This window comes from Archocentrus centrarchus, chromosome 10 (genome assembly GCF_007364275.1).
Source record: "Archocentrus centrarchus isolate MPI-CPG fArcCen1 chromosome 10, fArcCen1, whole genome shotgun sequence".
Classification (NCBI taxonomy): Eukaryota; Metazoa; Chordata; class Actinopteri; order Cichliformes; family Cichlidae; genus Archocentrus; species Archocentrus centrarchus.
In genome coordinates, this window is record NC_044355.1 from 1,213,646 (window position 1) to 1,224,724 (window position 11,079).

The 11,079-nt window shown below is 43.6% G+C and overlaps 1 protein-coding gene across 1 annotated transcript; it reads left to right on the plus strand.

Moving 5' to 3' along the window:
- LOC115786788 (polyadenylate-binding protein-interacting protein 2) lies at positions 1–3,720 on the plus strand. The gene is made up of 4 exons (XM_030739187.1): positions 1–108; positions 357–499; positions 2,232–2,411; positions 3,063–3,720. Exons 2-4 carry the CDS (start codon positions 359–361, stop codon positions 3,126–3,128), a joined length of 387 nt encoding a protein of 128 aa, XP_030595047.1. The 5' UTR covers positions 1–108; positions 357–358; the 3' UTR covers positions 3,129–3,720.
- Positions 3,721–11,079: the final 7,359 nt, after the last annotated feature.

Genomic DNA, 11,079 nt, shown 5'->3' on the forward strand with positions numbered 1-11,079 from the left:
GCGCAGAGTGACGGCGGAGATGTAAACAAACAGAAGCAGCGCGGCCATTACAGCGTCAGCCGAATTGACTGTTTGCTTCTTCTGTCGTCGAATAAATCACACTCGAAGGTGCTTTTCTCCATAAAAATTACAGCTTCTTGTTTTTCTGCGTGCCCCTAACGCGGCTGGGTGTTGGCGGTGGTGTTTTTGTTGCTGTATTTCGCTGTTTCTGTTGTGTTCACGGTAAAAAATGGTCGCTAGCTGCCTGCTATTGTTGTCCGTCAGACAGCGGCCATGACGGCGAGCCTCATAACGGCCGGAACTACGTGTGTGTTCCCGCTGACCTCTCTCTGTGTGTCCTCTGCTTCTCCTTGTAGACATGAAAGACCCGAGCATCAGCAGCGGGGCCCCGAACATGACGACCGGCACCGAGGTGATCCTCACCAGCCAGTTCAACGACGAGGACGACCCGTTCGCCGAGTACATGTGGATGGAGAACGAGGAAGAGTTCAACAGGCAGGTGAGGATCTGGGCCGGGGCTCACCTGGACTGCAGGTGCGGGCTGTACAGGGAGGAGAAAATCTGTGTCCACAAACACAAATAAGGCACGCGTCCAGTAACACTGTGAGGATCCTTCAACGCACATATCAAATATGTAGGACAGTTTTTTTTTTTTGTTTTTTTGCATTTGTGCAATATTTCTAAAATCAGAAACATCCTTTCTCAGAGTGATGCTGAAAAGCTAATTCATGCATTTATTACTTCTAGGCTGGACTATTGTAATTCATTATTATCAGGCTGTCCTAAAAGCTCCCTGAAAAGCCTTCAGCTGATCCAAAATGCTGCAGCTAGAGTACTGACAGGGACTAGAAAGAGAGAGCAGATTTCTCCCATATTGGCTTCTCTTCATTGGCTCCCTGTTAAATCTAGAATAGAATTTAAAATCCTTCTCCTCACATACAAGGTCTTGAATAATCAGGCACCATCTTATCTCAAAGACCTTATAGTACCATATCACCCCAACAGAGCACTTCGCTCTCAGACTGCTGGCTTACTTGTGGTTCCTAGGATACTTAAGAGTAGAATGGGAGGCAGAGCCTTCAGCTTTCAGGCGCCTCTTCTGTGGAACCAGCTTCCAGCTTGGATTCAGGAGACAGACACCCTCTCTGTCTGATGTTTAGGTTGTGGATTGAAGTGAAATTAGAACCCCAAATTAGGTTTATTTGGGTGGTAGAAAAGGTGTCCAAAAACACTCCAGGCTGAGTTTTTAAGGTGGAAATCTACAGGTTACGGTGGAGTTTAAGAAAAATGATGCCTCAAACCTGTGTTGTTTTAGACAGACTCTTAAGGTGGAAATTTGGTGTTTAAATTACAAGTTAAAGTAAAATTGTTTGCCTGAAACTTTGCTGATTTTCTTTTTAGGTAGAGTCAGTGCCGACAGACAGACTCAGCTGAGTTTTCTATAAATTTTAAGGTGGAAATCTATATTCTTTACAGACTAGACCCTGAATATTTGCTGTTGGGAAGTGTTAAATGCAGACCAGAAGAAGTAGTTTTAAGGTGGCAGTATGTAGGTCAGCACTCAGCTCTCATTTTAAGGTGGAAATCTTTTTTACAGATTAAAGGAAAGCGACACTCATAAATTGTGCTGGTTTAAAGGTAGTTGTGATATTTAAAGTGGAAATCTGCAGGTCAGAGTGCAGTTTAAAGGAAAATGACACCGAGCAGCTGAAGCCTGACTGCATGAACAAAGCAGCGGCTCCTTGAGCTGGAATTCAGGTCAGGCGGCGGCCTGATTATGCAATCAGCTGACAGCGTGTGGAGTCGGTTAAGAGGGGAGTAAGTGGGAGGCATCGGGCTGGAAATTTCCATGAAGATGTTTTTTGTGTGGAAAAAGGAAACAAGGCCGTGAATCAGTGTTTTAGAGTGCGCTACTTTTCACTGAGGAAGGACGGCTGCCCTGTTAGTTTAACTCCGTGATAAACTCTCAGTATTTTACAGATTTTATATTTGTCAAATCAGCTGCTCTGTTTCGTCCTCTCCACGTGATTGGTCAGATGTAGCAAACCCCGCCTCTGACATGTGACCGTGCTCGTAGCTAGATCAGAAAATTCAGCGGTCTCCCTGCAGCTGAATGTTTGAGTCCTGCTCTCCGTGTGAAGTTCATACTTCGGTTTGACGACACATTAAAACGTTCCAGTTCTTCTGTCGGTCCAACAAGCTGTGACTGCTGTGTGTGCGCTTCACCACAGGTGGAGGAGGAGCTGTGGGAGGAGGAGTTCATCGAGCGTTGTTTCCAGGAGATGCTGGACGAGGAGGAGCAGTGGGAGTGGTTCATCCCGTCCAGAGACCTCCCCTCTCAGAGCGTCAGCCAGCTGCAGGAGCAGATCAGCCTCCTGGTGCTCGATGGCGACAAAGACCTGGATGTGGTGGTGAGTTTATCACGTTCACCACCGGCTGCATAAAGTCGGCGTGTTTCGGCGTACGAGCCTTCGAGGTGTCGTTCCACCAACAGGAGCCTTCAAACTTGGAAAGCGTGTCAGAAGATTCGTCCTGTTACAAAAATACGATCTGCCGCTGAAAACGATCATTTACAACATGCTTTTGGTATTTTTGGTTAAAGGAACAGTTAGACTAGATGATTAAATCTGATGTCAGCTGTGGAGCTCTGAGGAAATGAATCATTCATTTACAGAAGAGCCCAACAATGATTATTTTACCCAGAGTTCACTGGAAGGTTAACTTTATTCAACCAGGAAGTTGTTTTTGATTAAAACCTTTTTAGACCTGATCACAAAAATGCAGGATTTCAAGATCTGATCATATTATAAAGATGAAATATACTGTTTATCCCAGATGTTGGGAATTCCTGTTTTACAGGAGCCAAAATATTAAAAACAACCAAAAAAGCTGAATTTAATACAGTCGTGTGTAAAATCGCTCAATAAATAAAATTTAATCGAGGCGTAAATAGTCTCTGACCCTCAGCTCTCCAGCAGAGGTCGCCCTTTCATCATTTTCTCCTTCGTTTTTAATCCTCTTCACAGTAATGACATCAGTCTCCTTCTCCTTCTGTCCTTCAGGTGAACAGCAGCCTGAACCCCAACGCCAAGGAGTTCACCCCGGGCATCCAGAAACACGCCATGTGACCCGGCCAGGCTCCTCCCTCCCCCTAACCCCAGTCCGCACTGTGACATCATCACCAAGATGTCTGCTGTATTTTCCAGCTGCCACTCGACCTTCAGCCTGACGTGTTGCCAAAGTTTTGCGCTCGCATGTGTTCACAGTTAAAGTTAGTTAGGTGTGTGTGTGTGTGTGCGTGTGTGTGTGTGTGTGTGTGCGTGTGTGTGAGTGTGAGTGAACTCTCTGAATGTACATCAGCTGAGAGGAGTGTTTGTGTCACTTTAAATCAGAACAAACTGCTTCCTGTCTCCACTTTTTTTTCGGGCACTTTTATAAAATCTGAAATCAAACCGTGTGCTTGTTTTTTCTTTTTAAATTTGACTTCCTGTTCAGAGGGTCGCCTTCGCCGCCTCGTGGTGTCCAAAAAGCACTTTTCTGGTCGTGGTTTGTTTCGCTGGCTGTTTTGCTGTTTCTCGCTCTTTTTCCCAGCATCCTCGGCGTTTCTGTCAGCTCTGCTGCCTCATTAATAACTCGTGTTGACCTTTTTCTAAATGCACAAAGTACTGTATAAAAAGTCATATAAACAAAAACGATGTAAAAAAAAATCTATTTTTTCTTATACTACTTGAAATAAATGTTTATGGAGAAAAAAAAAAAGAGCGTTTGTGTGTTCTGCTGGAAATCAAACGATGCACACAGCTGTGAGAGCATACAGGACGGTGCAAAAGTCTTGAGCCACACCTCATATCTTTATGTTTTGCTCAGAAAATGGAAAAAGGTTCTGCTGCAGTGATGCTGAGGTCTGGGCTCTGGGGCGGGGGGGCTGATCCATGACCGATGGTGCTCCACTGGTTTTCTATCCAGGGGTGCTTTTACTGCGCTGGCAGTGCGTTTGGGATCACTGTCACGCTGAAAAATGAAGTTGCTGCCAATCAGAACCTTTCCAGATGGTGTTTCATAGTGGATCCAGATCTGATGGTTCTCTTCTCTGTTCATAATTCCATCAGTTTTGATAAGATCTCCAAGAGCACTGGCTGAAGTACAGCCCAAACCATGACGGAGCCTCCACCATGTTTTACAGCTGGCAGCAGACGCTCCTGACCTCCTTCGTACACACTGATGGTGGTTTTGATCCATCTCTCCATCAGACCTGCTGCCGCTCATGTTCAGTCCAGTTCAGAATCAGGTTTATTTTGGCCAAGTATGTTCACACACACACAAGGAATTTGGTTCCGGTTGATGGTGTCTCTCTAGTATTATACAGTGACCTATAATTGAACTTAAATGCTGTATATACAATATACAATACAGGTCTGGGAAGGGAAGGTGCAGTGTAATTTAAGAAATATACAATATCCAAATCTAATAAATAATAAAATAAAGTGTAGTGTGCGTTGTAGTGTAACAACAAAGTTTATAACATTTAGGCAATTGTGTAGAGATCAATGTTATTGATCAGCTGTTAATGAGTGTGAAGGCATGAGGAAAGAAACTGAGTGTCTGGTGGTTTTTGTGTACAGTGATCTGTATCTCCTGCCTGAGGGGAGGAGCTGAAATAAACTGTGTCCAGGGTGCGAGGAGTCTGAGATGACTTTCTTTGCCCGTTTCCTGGTTCTAGAAGTGAACAAGTCCTGAAGGTTGGGCAGAGGAGCACCAATGATTTTCTCAGCAGTTCTAATAGTTCTCTGCAGTCTGTTCCTGTCTTGTTTTGTTGCTGCTCAGTATTTGTGTAATGTAGCAGACGTCAGCCTTCTTCGTTTCCTTCCTTAGGAATGGCTTCCTGACAGCCGCCCTTCCCCTGAGACCGTTTCTGATGAGGCTTCAGATGCAGCTATCAGCTCCCCTGTCAGGTTTTTCACATATTGTTCGTCTGCTGTTCTTTTTCTTTTGTCCTCCATGTGTTCAGTTTCCTCAGATTTTCAAGCACACCATGCTGAGATATGCCAGGTTTTTAGCTAACAGCTCTGTCACAACTGGACTGAAAATGGGTGAAAAAGCAGCCGATGTCCAAAGAAAAACTTTAGAAAAACTTTTAGAAAGCTGTAAAATTGAAGACCGCTATAAAAAACAAGCTGCTTGGAAGCAAAATATGCAGAACTGTGCAAAAGTACAGAATGTTATATATATTTTATTATTTGTATATTTTTCTTTCTTCTTGTTTATGAAACATGAATATTTGATTATTGTATAGATTCTGTTTTTTAAAAATCTGCTGATTTATTCAGTTAAGTAAAACTATAAAGTAAAAAAAATGTTTTTTTTTAAACTTATTATAATTTCATTTGTTTTCATTATTTATAGTCTTTTTAAAAATAAATATACAGATTAGAAAGTGACATCGTAGATAACACAGTTGCTACCAGAGTTCAAATATTTCACTGAAAGTTTGAAATTTTAATCATAAATGAAGGATTTTTAAAGGAGCAGCTCCACCAGCAGAGGGCGACAGAGTCTGTTGAGCCTGGCGTCCCTCAGTGGGGTTTTGAACCCTCGGAGCTGCTGTCTGAGCAGGAATGTAGAGCGAGGACTAATTTATCTGACAGGAAGTTCCTCCCGCTCACTCTGCTTTCTCTTCTTCTGTGTCGGAGGCACAAAGCAGCGGCGGCCATAGATCAGCCGCAGCCCTCCATTGTTGCCCGACAGGTCAGATCCAGACCGGGACTGCAGCCATGCATGCTGATGAGGGTGTGTGTATCAAAGGAGGCGTGGCCTCTGGGGTGGCAGGTCACACATTCTCGCAGAGTGCCGATTGGTAGGAGGGAGATGTCAGGGAATGTGCAACAGCCACAGATGTCTACAAAGTGCCACAAGGTCGCGACCCCCGTGTTTGTGTCAGGACGCCCACCCCCACCCCTCCATCTGCATGTGATCACCTTCAGCATCATCTTCATCATCTCCATCAGGCCGTCAGATGGAGAGCCCACAACAGAGGCTCATTGTTCCTCTGGGAACAGAAGGGGAGGAGTCTGAGCATCGTGCTGGATGTTCTTCAGGTTCAGGAACCATCGTGGTCTGGATTCACACAGGAGAGCCCCCACGTGTGAGACCCACCAGCTTGCTGAGGAAAACACCGACACAACAAACCACTCATAACAACAGAGGCGAGAACGTCTTTTTGATCCTTTCCTTTCAGGTCCGGACTGAAGAACATGGAACAGCTGGTCCTATTTTCCAGATCTGGGCTACAAGCAAGTCAAAGAACAAAAGAGACAAATTTAAACATAAACTTAAACAACTTTAAATAACATTCATGTGTTCTGGTTTCTGTTAGTGATTACAGCACAGACTCAAACGCAGACTCCAGCGCAGACTCCAGCACAGACTCCAACGCAGACTCCAGCGCAGACTCCAGCGCAGACTCAAACGCAGACTCCAGCGCAGACTCCAACGCAGACTCAAACGCAGACTCCAACGCAGACTCAAACTCAGACTCCAATGCAGACTCAAACGCAGACTCCAACGCAGACTCAAACGCAGACTCAAACTCAGACTCCAATGCAGACTCCAACGCAGACTCAAACTCAGACTCCAACGCAGACTCAAACTCAGACTCCAATGCAGACTCAAACGCAGACTCCAATGCAGACTCCAATGCAGACTCCAACGCAGACTCCAACGCAGACTCAAACGCAGACTCAAACTCAGACTCCAAGGCAGACTCAAACTCAGACTCCAGCACAGACTCAAACGCAGACTCCAACGCAGACTCCAACGCAGACTCAAAAGCAGACTCAAACTCAGACTCCAAGGCAGACTCAAACTCAGACTCCAGCACAGACTCAAACGCAGACTCAAACGCAGACTCCAATGCAGACTCCAGCGCAGACTCAAACGCAGACTCCAACGCAGACTCAAACTCAGACTCCAACGCAGACTCAAATGCAGAGTCAAGCACAGACTCCACATGAGCACATAAACTATAAACTAAGGTGGCTTCATGCAGGAGTTGTGGTAACAGTAGTTCCTACTGTTACACTAATGGCGGCTAACATTAACGAGGTCTGCACAAGTTATTTACATTGAGATCTTGATTATTTGTCACGATTATTAATTGATGTTAGTGAGAACATTGTTTTGTAAATACCCTGCTTTTACATCTGTGCGAATCTTTGCTCCAAAGTAAAATCCACCCTCCTCGTTCAGATAAATGATCTAACAAGTGAAAGAGTCCCACTTCCAAACTGTGTTTTACACTGGGCTACAGTCCTGTTAATTAGTCTTTGCAGACAATATAAAGCCTCTGACTGCATTCATTGTACCTACATGATGCATATGAATAAAACTTGACAGCTCTGAGATCCATCTTTATTTCCACTGAGATGGTTTGCATGCAGCACAGGTTCTTCCACATTAGAAAAACAACTGTGAGGGGATAATCTGTTTTGTCCAGTATGGACATAAAAGCCTTTGTTATTCGTGCTTGGTGGACTTCTTTCTTTGCTGACTGCATTGGCGAGCTCAGTGCATCTTTGTGATCTGTGAGGACTTTCCATTATGGAATGTCTGAGTCAGTGTGGGAAGATTCACATTTGTAACCACTGCAGGGTTTTTCTTGGCTTTCACGCATTCATTGTTCTGCAGTTTTGGTGTTTTCAGGATTTGACCCTTAATATTTCTCCTTGCTAAACTGAGCTAACACTAGCCTGCCTGCTAACATGGACAAATTGCAAGCTAGCTCTAGATCTTGAGTGGATGAGGTTGGCTAATTCACTCAGACCCCCGGGACTGATTTAGGAACTTAGCGGTCTACTATCAGGTTATATTCCAGCTAAAGTTACAGCTGGATGCATCATTTTAAAATGTTCTGAAACACGAAGCATCAAAACTACAGAAGTTTGTGTCTGCCACTGAAAAAAGCCCCAAAAATACTTTTTTGCCATCAATAAGTCAAAATTTCAGGTTCTCAACATTTCAACATACTAACTCAAACTAACTTGAAATTTCAGGTTATTAAATCAAAATGTATTTATTATAACTCACCTGTTTTTATTGTATTCCAGTTGAAAGTTTGTATTATTAGGGGTGTGGCCTCTTTGACTGACAGGTGGAAGGTGTTCTGTCTCGTTCAGCTGTAGTAAAAGTGACTGTCTAGCTCAGATGACCTGATATCACAGTTAATTATGGCGCTAACTTAGCAGTCTACACTTGTGTCTAACTATGGTCCCTGCTGGCTCCAAAAAGCCAACACGGTGGCAGCTTAACCATTAACACTGAAGCTTTGCAAACCAAAGGGCCACATGAAAGCGTCGACGTCCATCTTTAAATAAAGTCCGTGGTGCAGACTGGGTTTTATAAATAACCATCGGAGCTCCGGTTTGACCCGTTAAACATCGCTTTCACGTTTGTTTGATTGATGATTGGATGCTAAATGAAGGCGTCTCTTTATGGAAACTTGCAGTGTTCAGACTCTGTATTGGAGGCTCCATGATGAGTTGGTGTCCGGCCCGGTGACTCTTTTCAGGTGCTGTGTTTTCTGGTCGTGGCGTTGCCATGACGCTGGGAGGCTGCAGATAAATCCAAACTGCTTCCCTTTGTGGCTGCTAAAGCAGAGGTAAATTATAACCCTGAGCAAACAGCCTGCAGACAAGTGAAAGGGAAGCTGCTCCCAGAATGCATCAGCAGATTGATGGAGGTGGAGGCCGCGCGGCGATGGCGGCGGCAGCATTCAGGCGTCTGATTCATAGCAGCGTTCCATTACATTAAAACCTTCCTGAACAACAAGACGGCTGTGAGGAGAGGGGAAGATATTCATAAGAGCAGACAGACGGCACAAAGGACTGTATTTGATCGCGCTTCGTGTTTGTGTGCAGAGACGTGATGAAGGAGCAGGAGGAGGAAGAGGAAGAGGAGGAGGTGTTTACTGAAGCATCACTCTTGGACCTGCAGGGACACAAAGCTTCTGCTGCACATTTCAAAGAGCTTTTACAAACTAAACCTGAAGCTGTTCGCACAGCAGCACATCCTGTTAAACTGGACGGTCAAAGTATTTTGAGCTCTGGCCACAAATCCTCCATCATTTAAATACAAACAAATAAGAAAATCTGCTAAATCAAGTCATTTTCCAGAGTATTCTTTTAATATCCATTGCACGGCAGCTGCAGCATAAAAGATCAATGTACTGAAAGAACAAAGATGGAAAGGAAGGTTTCCTTTCACAATAAAAGCCCTACAGATCTGTTTGTGTTCATCGGCCCAAATGGTCCCATTTTTACTGACAGTCAGCACAACTGTGAAACTAAAGTATTTTAATAGGACTGCAGCATGTATGTTTTCAAGACCAAAACAGCAGCAACCCCTGGATTTTAACCAATGCTAACGAGGCGTCTTTATTGCCTAAACCTGAGTAGCTTCTCATAATTAATAGTACAACTCTGCCCAGCGAGGGGCTCAAACTGTGGGCTCTCATGCAGCTGCTCGGAATCATACATGTCAAAGCCGATCACTTCCTTTATCAATGCCTGCAGCTGCTGGTGATGCACACTGATTGCAAATCAACAACATCATACATGCACATGTAGTGATGTCATTAAACAGGAGTGATGGCAGAGAGGGCAGAGCATCGCTTCATGGTAACAGTGATAGTTTAAAGTGTGGAAACAGCAGCAACACACTGAAACATGAGACTCTGTGTATGTGCCCCTGTGCTAATGTTTCCCAACCCAGCAGCTCACCTGTGCAGGTGCTTAACACAGTTTTATTTGGCTAAGAAAGGCTGAATGAAAATCAATGCCATGCAGATATTCTCTGGACTAAGAGATGATGCTACAGTTAATACAGAGAATACATTTGCAGATAATTAATCTGTTTCCTTTCATATAAAACTGGGTCAAGAATCAGTAAGGGAACTGATAAAGAACCAGATTGATAAGCAGATTCGATAACGGCATTGGTATCAATTCCCGATTTCTCCTAATGTGGACTTTTTGCCTCTTTAAAGTGGAAAATATTAATTTCATCTACTTGGACACAGATTAGTATTCGTATTTGTTTCAGGAAAGATAAAATCAAAGATGAAGCAAAGAGTCATTTATTATATACTCGTATAATTTATGAACAAAATTAGCCTAATTATTAATCATATTATGAAACATATATTTAATAAAAATCACATTGAACACATTTTCGGATTTATTCCATTTATCAACATTAAACGTGACTTTAGTTTGAGCCTTACTTTACAAATTTATGTATTTAATAAAAATCATGAAGCTGCAAAGAAGAGACGAACCTCAGCAGGAAGATGAAGGATGTTTATATTTATTTTTATTTATTTATTTTAAATTTTTTTTATTTGAGTATAGTCCTTGGGGTTATAGATCTTGTACAGCACTTTTTTCAATGTCGTTGTTTTAAATGTGCTTTATAAATAAACTTGACTTGACTTGATATACAGGGGTTGGACAATGAAACTGAAACACCTGTCATTTTAGTGTGGGAGGTTTCATGGCTAAATTGGACCAGCCTGGTGGCAAATCTTCATTAATTGCACATTGCACCAGTAAGAGCAGAGTGTGAAGGTTCAGTTAGCAGGGTAAGAGCACAGTTTTGATCAAAAGATTGCAATGCACACAACATTATGGGTGACATACCAGAGTTCAAAAGAGGACAAATTGTTGGTGCATGTCTTGCTGGCGCATCTGTGACCAAGACAGCAAGTCTTTGTGATGTATCAAGAGCCACGGTATCCAGGGTAATGTCAGCATACCACCAAGAAGGACGAACCACATCCAACAGGATTAACTGTGGATGCAAGAGGAAGCTGTCTGAAAGGGATGTTCGGGTGCTAACCCGGATTGTATCCAAAAACATAAAACCACGGCTGCCCAAATCACGGCAGAATTAAATGTGCACCTCAACTCTCCTGTTTCCACCAAAACTGTCCGTCGGGAGCTCCACAGGGTCAATATACACGGCCGGGCTGCAATAGCCAAACCTTTGGTCACTCGTGCCAATGCCGAACGTCGGTTTCAATGGTGC

Coding starts and splice junctions, on each gene's coding strand:
- LOC115786788 (XM_030739187.1), top strand. CDS start 359: ATGAAAGACCCGAGCATCAGCAGCGGGGCCCCGAACATGACGACCGGC. Junction 500..2,231: donor AGGAAGAGTTCAACAGGCAG/GTGAGGATCTGG, acceptor GCTTCACCACAG/GTGGAGGAGGAGCTGTGGGA. Junction 2,412..3,062: donor ACAAAGACCTGGATGTGGTG/GTGAGTTTATCA, acceptor TCTGTCCTTCAG/GTGAACAGCAGCCTGAACCC.